This window comes from Balaenoptera borealis (assembly GCF_965194805.1).
Source record: "Balaenoptera borealis genome assembly, chromosome: X".
Taxonomy (NCBI): domain Eukaryota; kingdom Metazoa; phylum Chordata; class Mammalia; order Artiodactyla; family Balaenopteridae; genus Balaenoptera; species Balaenoptera borealis.
Window position 1 is genome coordinate 47,936,768 of NC_138881.1, and position 14,497 is coordinate 47,951,264.

General features: G+C 37.5%; 1 protein-coding gene across 14 annotated transcripts in view; it reads left to right on the plus strand.

Annotated features, from left to right (window-relative positions):
* Positions 1-2,218: 2,218 nt before the first annotated feature.
* Positions 2,219-14,497, plus strand: part of RRAGB (Ras related GTP binding B) — a 65,479-nt gene continuing 53,200 nt past the window's right edge. Inside the window, exons 1-3 of one of the 14 annotated variants that reach the window (XR_014239522.1) lie at positions 2,219-9,645; positions 10,471-10,543; positions 13,208-13,307. Coding sequence is in view for 13 of the 14 variants with exons in the window: in XM_082376665.1 (XP_082232791.1) it covers positions 9,554-9,645; positions 10,471-10,543; positions 13,208-13,307 (265 nt within the window). In the remaining variant the exon portion in view is untranslated. The other 13 variants (XM_082376665.1, XM_082376671.1, XM_082376672.1 and 10 more) reach the window with 13 other exon arrangements.

Genomic DNA, 14,497 nt, shown 5'->3' on the forward strand with positions numbered 1-14,497 from the left:
TAGATAAGGTGTGGGGGGTTTCTTTGGCTTCTCTAGAGATTTCTTTCTTTATCCTTGATTTTTATGTAATTTTAAAATGATATACTTAGGAGTAGTCTTTTATTTTTTTTCTTTTCTTGGCCTTTATCCTGCTTGGTGTTCTTTGAGCTTCCTGAATTTGTGAGTTGGTGTCTGACATGAAGTTAGGAAAAATTCTCAGTCGTTATTGCTTCAAATATTGCTTCCGCTTCTTTCTCTTTTTCTTCTCCTTCTGATATTCCCATTATGCATATATTACCCCTTTTGTAGTTATCCCACAGTCCTTGGATATTATTGTTATTCTTTTAGTCTTTTTTTCTCTTTGCTTTTCAGCTTTGGAAGTTTCTTTTTACATATCCTCCAGGTAAGAGATTCTTTCCTCAGCCAGGTCTACTCTACTAATGAGTGCAAACAAGGCGTTCTTCATTTCTGTTACAGTGCTTTTGATCTCAAGCATTTTTTTATTCTTCATTAAAAATTTCCATCTCTTTGCTTAGATCATGTATCTGTTATTGCATATTATCTATTTTTCCATTAGAGCTCTTAGTATACTAATCATAGTTATTTTAAATTCACAGTTGAGTAGTTCAAAAATTTCCCTCAGGTAGGCAAGGCACTGATAAAACTCCAGTAGGTTATGCTCCAGTAAAATAGATTCTCCTGATGAGAGGCCTTGTTAAGAAGAACATAAAGTTCTAGTTTATTTCAAAATGGTTACTTTTCCTCTCCCACTGCCAGTAGCAGGAGGTATTCACTGTGAGGACCTGGTAGAATTCCTGGGGATAAAACTCACAAAAATGTGGAGCCTCCCACTATGACTAGGCTGCTCTGGAGTTTTTAACTTTCAGATTTGTCCACACTGAGCCTCCAGCAAATTGTCAATTACAATTCAGGTTTTCCTACCTTGGTGGCAATTCCCACAGAGGTCTCTGTGTGGGTTTCTGCTCTGGAGAGTTATCATTCTCTGTATCCATCCATCTCTCTCTACAATTTTAATGGAAACAGTTTGCCCTGTGACTTCATTGTCTCTGATGAATCCAAGAAGTCTTGTAGGTTTTTCAGTTTGCTCAGCCTTTTACTTGTTGCTAGTATTGTGTAGCAATTCATAAGCTCCTTACATGCTGGGCAGGAAACCAGAAGTCCCTCCATTAGACTTTCATTCATCAAATACTTAAGTCTAGTTAACTGAAAGATTATTTCCTGATATTTCAAGCAAAGGAGTGGGAATGGGGAAGAAAGAGCTGCCCACAGGATGTAGGAATAAGCTCATGGGACTCTGGGCAGTAACAGTGAGCTATGGGAACAGAGGAAGAAGGGAAGGGTGGAGGAGAAGAAAGGCAGGGAAGTTATGAGGGACACTTTGGAATTGGAGACCCATGGGTGTGGTTGAGGATAAGGTGACTAGAATGAATTTAGGGAATAAAAGGAAACACATCTTATTGGATCTTAGGGGCTCTATATTACTTTTTCTTGCTGAGATGGATGGTTAAAAAAATATGGGGTGGTATCTGGACAGATGGAATTCTGATATGTTTGTATGTGTGTGTATAAGTGTGTATGAGTATAGTGAAGCTGAGGTGTTAGATATAAGCATCCGACAGATATAAGCATCCGACAGGCAGTGGTACCTGAAATAAAGGAATGTTTGTATCTCTAGTGTCTAACACAGTTTCTGGCACTGTTCAATAAATATTTGTTGCACAAACGCATGAATAACTCCACAGAGCTTAATCAACACCTTCGGAAAAGAACCTATAATAAAAAGTTTAAAAATTAACTTGACATAAATAAAAAGTAACTTTCATCTCCTATCTATGTAAGACTCTTTAATGAAAATGTAAAAATAAGCACCAATGATACTTGGGTGAAAACCAGAATCTTAACTTCTAGACCGTATAGGAATGCATTGTATCAACAGTCTTATTTATTCTCTGGAATCAACTCTTAATTTGGTTTAGTTCCTCAATCTTTTTCAAATCCCTTTCTTCCACTCCCATCCTCCTACCTCTATTCCTCTTCTTTCCTCTTCTCCTTTCTTCTCTCTTCCTTCCCTTTCCCCATCTCCGGACTTCTTCCCCTTTTCTTCTACCTCTTTTCCTCTTCTTTCCTCTTCTCCTTTCTTCTCTCTTCCTTCCCTTTCCCCATCTCCGGACTTCTTCCCCTTTTCTTCTACCTCTTTTCCTCTTCTTTCCTCTTCTCCTTTCTTCTCTCTTCCTTCCCTTTCCCCATCTCCCGACTTCTTCCCCTTTTCTTCTTCATCCCTTCTCCATTTCTTCACCTTTTCCACATGGAACTTGAGGGAGGTAGTGAGAAAGGGCAAAAGTGTGATGGTTTGGAGAAGGAAATGGAGACTAGCATCAGGGAGACAGTGACTTTCTATAAAAGAGTGGTTTAAGGGAGCAATGTGGCTGGTGAACCCTGGTGTTAGTAGGGGTTGAAGGATATATTGAAAGCTGCCTTTACATAACAAGCACATATTATTATATTGAATGCTTTTTGAAGGGTGAGATGACTGATGAAGATTATTCCACCCACTCCAAACTCCTTTGAAACTGCCACTGTAGGAAAATCACTTATGAGGCTATTGCAATTATCCAGGGCAGATATTATAACAGCTGGAACAAAAACAGCAGCAGTAAGTATAGGGAGGAGCATAGAGATTGTAGAAAATGGACTAACGAGAATTGCAGAAGTCTCAGCACATAACTCTGTCCAAACCCCTGCACCAAGAGACTTGCCAAGCCCCTAGGGTGACCCCCAATTCCCCATTGACCCCACCCCTACCCCCATTAAAAAACCTGCTTGAGAAATCTCAACACTGCAAGGACAATTTTCTGTTTGGTCCAGCCTGATGACAGGACCCTGACCTACTTTTTTTAGAGCATTTACTCAAAAGAGCTTACAACTGTGAATATGTATCCGCTACAACTCAGAAGTGTCTTTCTCAAGGATCTGAGAGCCATTCCTTTGAAACGTAATCATCAGGAAGGATAGGTGAGGGAGATTAAGAGGTACAAACTTCCAGTTGCCAACAAATGAGTCATGGGTATGAAATGTACAGTGTGGGGAATATAGTCAATAACTATGTAAAATCTTGTATGGTGACATACAAAGATTTGTATGGACTTCCCATGTAGATCATTTTAAAATGCATAGAAATAGCGAATCGCTATGTTGTGTAACAGAAACTAACATAGTGTTGTAGGTCAATTATACTTAAAAAACAGCAACCTAAATGTCCATTAATAGATGGATGGATAAAGAAGATGTGGTACATATATACAATGGAATATTACTCAGTCATTAAAAGGAATGAAATTGGGTCATTTATAGAGACGTGGATGAACCTGGAGACTGTCTTACAGAGTGAAGTAAGTCAGAAAGAGAAAAACAAATATCATATATTAACGCATATATGTGGAATCTAGAAAAATGGCACAGATGAACCTATTTGCAAAGCAGAAATAGAGACACAGACGTAGAGAATAAACATATGGACACCAAGGGGGGAAAGGCAGGGTGGGATGAATTGGGAGATCAGGATTGACATATATACACTGCTATGTATAAAATAGATAACTAATGAGAACCTGCTGTATAGCACAGGGAACTCTACTCAGTGTTCTGTGGTGACCTAAATGGGAAGGAAATCCAAAAAGGAGGGGATATATGTATATGTATAGCTGATTCACTTCACTGTACAGCAGAAACTAACACAACATTGTAAAGCAACTATACCCCAACAAATAAATAAATAAAGTAAGTAAGTCAACTGATTAGGAATGGTAATTACATCTGCAAAACTCCCTTCAGAGCAACAACTGAAGATTCGTTTGACTGGGAGAAGCTGTGTGTGTGTGCACGCGTGCACACGTGCACACGGCTACTTTCATTCTTCAAACCATTGCAAAAGAATATTTTTTGAACTGTCCTTTATTCCCCATCCAGGCACATACTAGAAAGAATTCTTGGGAGCATAGTTTAGCCTAGAGAAATTGACACACTGCAAAGTCATTATCGACCCTCAATTTGGGATGTGTCTCTCCTATCTGTCCTGCATCTATCAATCTCCCTTCAGCTTCTGTTCTGAAGAGGATATACAGCCTCTTACTACCAAGTATATTTTGCTTCTTCCAGAGTACCAGCGATAGCAGGAATGTCATGAATTTGAAGGATAACAAGTGGTCAGAGATGGTAAGGAGCATACTGTGCATAGTTCTCAGTAATAAACAAAACAGAAAATGTTTAACATTTCATTTTGAGTGGGATCTTATATCTTACCTCTCTAAATTTATTCCCTGCCATGCTTGTTGCTTACTGTCTTGCTGCCAAACTGAAAGCACTTGTCTGTTTTCCACCTGTGGGAGGCCTTTGCACATTCTATTCCCCTGGCCTGGCATGCTAGCTACAGAATTTCACAGGACTTTCTCCATTGGTTCATTCAGGTCTGATCTATGGTCACATCCATGTTGGTCTCTCTTTATGCTTTCATACTACTTCATTGTTATTTATTTCTAGAACTAATTACTACTTTAAATTTCATTATATGTTGGCTTACTGCATTATTTTCTGCTCTCCCTCTACAATTAAAGCTCCTTGAAAGTGGGAGATGTCTCTCTTTAGTTCAACATTGTATGTCTAGCAATCAGAACTTTACTTAGCACTGTCAGTAGAATGTGCTTCATTCTGAGGTTTAGCTTAAATGAATGAGTGATTGAAAGTTCTCAAACATTAATGGAAGAATTCCTAGGCATTTATATATCTTAATATGGAATAGATAACTTAAAATTTTTCAATGAATAATATTTCACTAATGCTAATAAGACAACCAAAGGCAGTTTTTTTAATATTAAAAAGATGTTTCACAGCTCATTATATTTTGAAAAAGTTTTTTGAATATAGAATGATTATTTACTTATTATTGGGAATTTTTAGTATCCTAAATAGTAACTCTGAGTTGGAAAAATTCAGAGACCCAAGTTGGATCATAGTTCCATCACTTCTCAACTATGTGACTGTGAGCAAAATTAGCCTCAGGCTTTATTGTCTTTCAAGTGGGGATAATATTGGACACATTTTAATGAGGATTACTTGAGGTTCACATACAGTAAATCCTCAATGAATGCTATCTACCTATTCATTTCTTATCAATTGTAATATAGAAAATCTTCTAGATTTTCATAAAGAAGTTACATATAATCTTATTTAATAATTAGTATTTAGAACAGGCTGCCTATAAAATACGGATAACAGCATCCTTTCATTGCATTGAATATTTAATTTTAAATGATGTGCCTAATTTTATTTTTTATTAAAACATTTTGCATGGCACAACCACGAGAATGGTTAAATTAAAAGAAATTTCAGAAAAAAAACAAGTGTCACTGCCAAATATCAAGAATATGAAGCTAACTAGATATTCACCCAGAGGCCATGTGTCCCATCTTGCTGTGATACTCTAGAGTGACACCTGTTGTTATGGTATAAGTAATAGCATCTCCTTTCATTCTCAAAAGTATATTGGTTTGGCTTGTGAATTTTATTGTTGCCTTAATTGAAATAAACAACATTAAGGTTGGGAAGAGAGACCTAACTATAGATATTTCAGAGATTAAAAAAAGATTAAAAGGATATTATGGACAATTGCATACCTGTGTATTAGAGAATTTAGATGAAATAGATATATTCATTTTAAAGCAATATGTTAAAATTGACAACTATATATATAAAACTTTATAAATGTAAGACCTATAACTATATATATAATGTATATTATATACACATATGTAATATATATAGTATATATATACAATTTGAATAGTTTTAAAAATCATTAGAGAAGTTGAATGTGTTAAACGTCTTCTGACAAAGAAAATACCTGAGATGGTAATATCCAAGAATAAATAATCCAATTTTAATATAATCCTCACAGAGAGAGAAAAAGAAATAATCTCTCAATCTTCATGAGGCAAACATAACTTTAATAATAACATTAGATAAGGATAATCTAAAACAACAAAAAAAGAGAAACTAAAAAAGCACCCTTACTTGAGAACATAGGTACAAAATCCTAAACAAAATATTGGCAAAGCAAATATAAATATTTTTCTTCATAAAAATCCAAAGGGGTGATTTAATGGACATATATCACACATAACTCCCCCCAAATAGAAGAATACACATTGTTTTCAATAACAAATTGCTTATCTCCAGTCTAAGTCTTTCCTCTTAGATAAAATCTACAAATTAAACTCTTCATTAGAGTGATCTGATTGGATAAAACTGTAAGCCCATCAAATTCAAAATTTCCATAACTGCATTTATCAGACGATAATTAATAAATCTTTCTCACATCCTCTTTTTTCCTACATCAACCAGTTCACCAAGCAAGAACTCTTGAGGTCATCATAAAATACTTCTATCCCTAGGCCAGAGACTTCCAATTGGTTACTGAGTCCTGCCAGTTCTATTGTTGACATGGCTCCATCTCCAGTGGTAATACCTCAGTAGGACCCTTGTTATTACCATGTAGACCAGCGTTCCCCAACCTTTTTGGCACCAGGCGTTGGGGACCCCTGATGTAGACCACTGCAGCCACCTTTGATGTCATCATCCTGTTACCCATTTTACCCAGTCTTGAAACTCCTGCAGATTTATCTCTTTAATATGTGAATCTGATCATTGCTGTCTACTTAAAACCTTTTTGTGTTTTTCTATCCCCTTCAGTATTAAAATCTAATGTCAACATAATATTTAGTGGGTTTCTGGCCCCTGACTTCTAGATACGTTACCATATTCCTATACACTATGCTCTACTAATACTAAATTACTTGTAACACCTAAAACATAGCATATTAATTTATGTTTCTTGCTTTTGCAAATGCTTCTTTTGCTTGTAATATTCTTTTTTCTTTCTTAAATGGTTGATCCATATTTTCTTCAAAGAAGCCAATCACAGGAATCATCTACTTCGAGATTCTTCCCAACTATTTTTTACGTTTCTCATGAAACCTCCTTTCCCCCTTTTCCATTCCTACTGTACTTATCACACTATAGTTTAATTTTCTTTTTATTTATTTTTTCCTATCTAGACTGAAAGCTCCTTGAAAGAAGGGATCATGGCTTGATCTCTGTGTTCACAGTGCCTAGCATATGCACTCAATGAAGATTTGTTGAATAAGTGACGAATATAAAGAAGTAGAATATGAAAGCATATGTACTAGTATACATATGTACAGTCAAAATTTTGAAAGTGATTCTTTCTGTTTTGACTAAATATGAGATAATTTTTCCTTTTAGTACCCTCCTTAGTTTGTATTTTGAGAAATAATGTGTACATATGCAGTTCTTAAGGTGGAAAAATCATTAATATAAAAATTCACTGTTGAATGAGTTAAAACAAACAAACAAACTCAGCAAAAGAGATCAGATTTGTTGTTACAGAGACCAGGTGAGGCGGGAAGTGGGGGGGAGGAGGAATTGGATGAAGGCTGTCAAAACGTACAAACTTCCAGTTATAAGACAAGTAAGTACTAAGGATGTAATGTACAACATGATAAATATAATTAACACTGCTGTCATACTTGAAAGTTGTTAAGAGAGTAAATTTTAAGAGTTCTCATCAAAAGAAAATTTTTTTTCTATTTCTTTAATTTGGTATCTATATGAGATGAAGGATGTTCACTAAACTTATTGTGGTCATCATTTCATGCTGTATGTAAGTCAAATCATTATGCTGTACACCTTAAACTTATACAGTGCTGTGTGCCAATTACATCTAAATAAAACTGGAAGAAAAAAAAATAATAAAATGACTTCCTGGTTTGGGACTCAGGGTCTTTCACCACACAGGGAAAATTAGAATAGGAGCTGGTTTGGGGTCGGGTGGTAGAGAGGAGGAAGAATATTTAGCAAGTGATAGGGCTAAGGAATCATGGTCAGAATACAATGAATTTTTCTTGAGGCATATCAGTTGTGGTAAGAAAGGATCATATAGGAGGGTAAATGGGGACGTCTGGGGGCAAGACAGCACCCCATTTTTGTCCAGTTTCCCTTTCCTTCCTTCTTTCCTTCCTTCTCTCCCTCCAGTCCTTCTTTCCTTTCTTTTCAAGGAATATGTACATGTGGTTTAAATACATAAATATATGAATATATATATATCACATATATATGTGGTTTAAATATATATATATAATATATATATATATATATATATATATATATATATCACAAAAGGGAATAAGATGAAAAGCAACAGTCCCCTCACTTCCTATCTCCTGTCCCTCTCCAGAAGCAACCCCTTTAAACTACTTCAGCCGTTTTTTCTTGTAGTCTCTGTATCTAAATACAGTATGTATATGCCTACCAGTAGTCCTTCAATCATCAACTCTAGATTTTGTCTATTGACTTTTACTATGGTGTACGATAATTCATTTCCCTTTCAGTTTTAAAGTGGGGAGATAAGTCCTAAATTTCCTGATGAATCCCTGATTCCAGCAATAATGACTTTTATTGAGCACTACGTGAAAGACACAATTGTAATCACTTTGGATGTATTAACTCATTTAATTACAAGCTCGGTTACAAGGACGGGACTAATAACAAAAACAGGAAAACAAAGACTTAAAAAACAGCGAGAAAAAAAGACAATGCTAGGCCTTCCCCACTGAAAAACGTTAAGGGTGAATGAAATAGCAGTTAGAAAAAAAAAAAAAAAGGCCAGCTTTGAGGCACTAAAATTGCAACCGGCTCCTTTAATTCCCCCCGGCAGGCGGGGCGTGGCGCCAGATGGCCTACAATGAATGCCCCTTCAAGCTGGCAGCGCCCTACCAAGCCTGCGGCTTTGTAAGAGCCCGGGCCACGTGACGGCGACAGGCGGCGCTCTGTCTTTCTCCGCGCAATCTCTATGGTATTCTTCTCAGCCCACCGCCCCTAGGGAAGCGGCAGTCACGTGACAAACTCCGGGTTTACGGCAGGTGTCCACGTGATCCTGGCCTGCAGTAGGGTGGCTGCGGTGAGGTACCTGCGCTCGTGAAGGGTGGGCGGTTAGGTCGTAGCCGCCGCAGCCTCCGGCGGACTCTCCCGAACGGCCAGGCTCGGGAAAAACGAGCCGACTGAGGCATTCATCGCTTAGTGCCTACGGCACGGGTCTGTTCTTTATGCCACCTCCGCCTTCCTCCTCCCCACCTCTTTGCGGGTGAAGTCCCCTTTGGGTTTCGAGACCTTGGGGCCTGAGGCCCAAACTCGAAACGAACCCCCCACCCATCCCTCTTTCCTTCTCATCCTCCATCTCTTCCTTTGCATCACCGAATCACTTAGCCGTTGAGCTGGCCAGCTCGGCGGTGCCTTAAGGCCAAGTTCGAGGCGGTAAAGGTAACGGTGGGGAAAGCAGCCCCCCAGTGGACAAAGGTGGAGGCAAGACTAGAGCAGGCCTAAGGGCCGCAGGCAACGAGAATAGGCGGCTGAGGGGGTGAACAGGAAAAAAAAAAAAAGAGTACTGCGGATTTAGAAGGGACTGGAAAGGACTTGTTGCACGATGGAAGAATCTGACTCTGAGAAAAAGATGGAGAAAGAGAATCTGGGGACGAGAATGGATCCTCCCATAGGGGAACCGGAAGGATCGCTTGGGTGGGTGAAGGGTATTAAGTCAAACCTGGAAGGGAGGGGGCAGGGGGGACGTTCTAACTGAAGAGAGTATTGTGAATTAGAATACCCCACCTATGATAAATTCTTTCGATTTACCAGTAAGGTTGCTTTTGGTGATTGGATAAACTAGCTAGAGGTCTGGTTGCTAACTGGGGAGAAACAATCCTTAGGACAGGCCTGATACCACTCCGGGGAGGGGGAAGTGTTCTAATTGAGGAGGCAGTTCTGAATTGTTTTGAATTGTCAATAAAGGAGATTTTACGTCATCATGTTGACGATAAGAAGACTAGGAAGAGGGTTGGCTTTTCCTGGGCAGAGATCAGTGGCTCAAGAGTGCTTTCTGTGCCAGTTTATACCTGAATTTGAGAATTTATATGCTTTGTGCCTGTGATGAGTGAAATATGACTTGGAAGGACAGCTGAAGGACTTAAGATTTTTAGAAATATGCTGACTTTGAAAAACAGGATATTCAAATATGACAATATTGTTTGATTTATTAAAGCATTTGTAAATATTGCTTTGGTAAATTTTTTAAGGTGATAAAAAATGGAATCTTGAATTTTAATGGCTCATTTATATTCCTAAATAAAAATTCCTAGGAGCTATTTCCTGAGCACATAATTAGGGGAGAGGGAGCATAAACCCAGTTTTATAATTTAGGAAAATGAGGGCCTCTACCTAACTGAGGTCCCCCACACAGCTGTACTCAGCTGTTGTGCTAAATGTGCTCTTTTGCACCTCTACGTTAATTCCAATTTCTAAGGCAACTGGATCATGGAAACTCTGTCTTTTGGTTTATATCTGCAGGTGGGTGCTACCAAATACAGCCATGAAGAAAAAGGTAAGACGTGTTAGGTACATCAAAAACATGAAGGTAAAGGTAAGAAGTTACTGTTCAGGAAGTATATTTGTGGTCATATATGCCATCTTTCCTTGACTGTTGTAGGAACCTTCTACATGCTCTCCCTGACTCTTTTCCCCTTCTTTGCTATCAGATTTAATTTTTCTAATATAGAAATCTAAGTCATTCACATACTTAAGAACTTTTTGTAACTTCCTGAAGCCCATAGAATACAATCCAAAAGATTTCATCTCATAGAATGCCCTTTAAAAATCTATTCCTGACTAAACCATCAGCCATACCTTTGCACCCTATCATAGCCATGCAGAATCTGTTTTTCTCCAAGTTTACAAATTAATTTGCATTTTGTGCAAGCCATACACACACACTACACAGGCCTCTGCCTGCACACTTATGTTGAACCCAACTCAAATGTTATCACTATTAGGTTTCATGTGAGTTCTCCAAATGGAATTGAACACTCCTTCCCTTGTGCTCTTATGGTACCGTGCCCCACCTTGGGGTTTAAGAAGAATCGATAAGGGCACAGTTCTAGAGTAAGTTTCTGAATCTTTTGGGCTTTCAGTTTCTCCATTTATAAAATGGTGATAATAAGGTTACCTGTCTCATAGAATTATTATGAAGTTTTTAAACAAGCAAATGCAGGTAGAGCACTTAGATTAGTACTTAATACAGTTAGCCTTGATAAGTCTTTCATAAGCTATTAAAGTAAGATTTCTTAAACAACAAAAGCTCATAACAAAGAATGAAATATTGCCATTTGCAGCAATATGGATGGACCTAGAGAATATTATGCTTAGTCAAATAAGTCAGAGAAAGACAAATGCTATATGATACCACTTATATATGAAATCTAAAAAATAATACAAATGAATCTGTATACAAAATAGAAACAGACTCACAGACATAGAAAACAAACTAGTGATTACAAAGGGGAGAGAGACAAATTAGAGGTATGAGAGTAACAGACACAAACTACTATACACAAAATACATAAGCAACAAAGATTTACTGTATAGCACAGGGAATTATACCCAGTATCTTGTAATAACCTATAATGGAATATAATCTGCAAAATGAATCACTGCTGTACATCTGAAACTAACACAATATTGTAAATCAACTATACTTCAATTAACAAAAAAAAAAAGAAATACACTGTATTTAGCCTTAACTTTATCTAATAAGTCAGTTATATAACTTCAGTTTGCTAAGGGAATGTTCTTGATGAGCTGGTGTAAAGTTGCTATCAACAAGGATGCCTAAAAATACCAGAAATTTGTAAATGATAAAGAATAAAAGCAAAACGTTTTTCTAACAATTTTAGACTATCTCCTCAGTAACGTTTCCTTAGTGAGATAAAGTTATATAGCTAAATAGATTAAGCCTGAGGCAGTATACTTTTATTAATACTCCCTATATTTGTAATTAGAAATTTTTATAAAATATCTTGGAATTGAAGATAGAACATGTACCCTCTCATTTGAAAATCAAGGTAATTGGAATTATATTTCATAAATTTTGAGTTAGAAAAGACTCTTAAAAGTTACCTCACCCAATTTCCCCCCTAGTGCAAGAATCTACAGCATCTTTGGTAGGTGTTTTTCTGTCTTTTTTAAATGCTGTCATTGACAAGAAGGTGTTTATCTTCACCCTTTCCACTGTTAAAAAATTGCTTGTTTTATATCTTTGTTTTGATAGCTTGCTCATTCTTTTGATGAACATATTTTGAACATCTGTTATATGTTAGGCACTGAAGACTCAAAGGGGATTTTCCCTGCCATTCAGGCGCTCAGAGTCTTGTGAGAGACCAAAAAAAAAAAATTTGGATAACTGCAATGCATTATGGTCTTAGCAGTGTCATAAGAGTGTCATGGGAGGACAGAGGTGAAATACATCTAAGCCAGCCTAGGGCATTGGGATCAGAGAAGTTCTTGAGATGATTACTGAACCAAGAAGGGTAAGTGGAGCTTAGCTGAAGGAAGAAAAGGGAGTGGAAAGTTACTGGCAGAGAGTTCAGCATGAAAAAAAGACCTGGAGCAATCAAAGGGACTACAAGCAGTTCAGTTCAGTATGGCTGGACTCGACAAGTTCCAGGCTAGGAGGGTCAGAAGATGAAGGCAGAGGAGTAGATAAGCCAGATCAAGGAGGGTCTTATATGTAGTTTAAAGACTTGATCCTGTAGGTGATGGGATGCTCTTGAAAAGAAAAGAGTAATTAATGGAACAAAATCATGAAGGTAAGTAAAAGGGATGAAATTAAGGGCAGAGGTGGTAAGGTTGATCCTGAGGAGGAGAAAGAACTTTCAGTTATACTGAAATACCCTGCCAGATAGTTCAGTGCATAAAACATTACATTATGAGAGTTCCTCTCAAGTTGATATTTTGCTAACATAGTACTGAATGCATGATAGTATATATTAATAGCATAATAAATTCACTGTGATTCTATCACCAAGAGAATGTGTGACTCATGACAGGTAAGTGGCTGGCCTCTGGAATTTTCGGTACCTCTGCATTCACCACTGGTCAGAGAACTAGTCAGTTACAAGTATCCACTCTAGGTTATTAGTACTGTCACTTCAGTGAAACATCAAGTTCAAGAGAGAAATAGATCCCTTTAGACTTGATTTGCTCTTGATCGCTGACTTCTTTCCTTTCTTTTTTCCCATTTTGTCCTTAGGTGCTGTTGATGGGTAAAAGTGGGTCTGGTAAGACCAGCATGAGGTCTATTATCTTTGCAAATTATATTGCAAGAGACACACGTCGCCTTGGTGCAACAAGTAAGATGTTTTATCTTATTGTAAAGTCAGGTGATCTTAATAATTCGCATAACACACTTGGTTGCAGTAACTTGGGGATGCAGAGCTTGACAGATTTGTTTTTGAGCATGTTTCCTTTTTTTTCATTCCTTCTCAGAAGGATGTGACCTAATTCTGGTTACTACTGCTTGCTCTCTTGGGGAGGTTCTTTCCTTTCTAGGTTGCTTACCAAACGGGATAACCTTGTCGAACTTCGTTTTTATCCTGCTCTTTCTCTACAAGCATAAGGGTCCTTTTGTTTGTTCATTTTTTAGGAGGGGGAGGGTGTTTGTTTTTAACAGTTATTATATAAACAGAAATTAATTTATAGGCATTAACAAGCATAACATTAAAATCTAAGATTTTATAAAGCAGTAGTCCTAGTCTTCATTAAAAGGTAAATTGTTGGGTTTGGGAGGCTGTCAGAGGTAGGTTACCCAGATCTGTACTCTGCTACTTCTCTTCCTGGATACATATAGATGTTTTCTTTGGAGTTATAGCTTTGACTTGAGAAATGTTTCCTTGCCCTTTATGGTTTGAATGTTAAATCTGGTTTCTTAGTATAGGCTAGCTGGGCTGCCATGGCTATGTGGATCTATATTCAGTGGATCTATGCTCCTGGGAGACCGTTTCTGTCTTTAGGCTATAACGCCATTTCGTTTTGTAGCACCTAAGGATTTCTGGATTCTTCCTTGGTCCTTGGCCTCTAGGTGACGAAACCATTGCTCTACCTGGCTTTCAAATTTTCCTGATCTGGGTTGCTAGCATCTTGGACACTTTTAGGGACAAGCCACCCACTACTTCATAAGGTATCTCTGGTTTCAAGAACAACAAACATTTTTAAAATACCCTATGTTCCAGAACCTAGGATACAAAAGAGAAGGAAACCTCATTTCTGTTCTTAGCGTGCTTGGAGTGTAGAATAGACTGTCATAATTAGGGAAGCTTTAATGATTAGAAAGTTATTTCTTAGAGCCCTGAATCTATTTCCATTTATTTCTGTTAGCTGGTACCCTTTCTGTTCTCTTGAGCCTCTCCAAATATTTTAGTATGATTAATGTCTCAATCTATCCTAGCCATTCCTTGCCTCCCAAATCTTATCTTCCTTAAGTTAAATATCTCCAGTTCCTTCATCTATTCCTCATTTGACATCATTTTGAAGCATTTTTAAG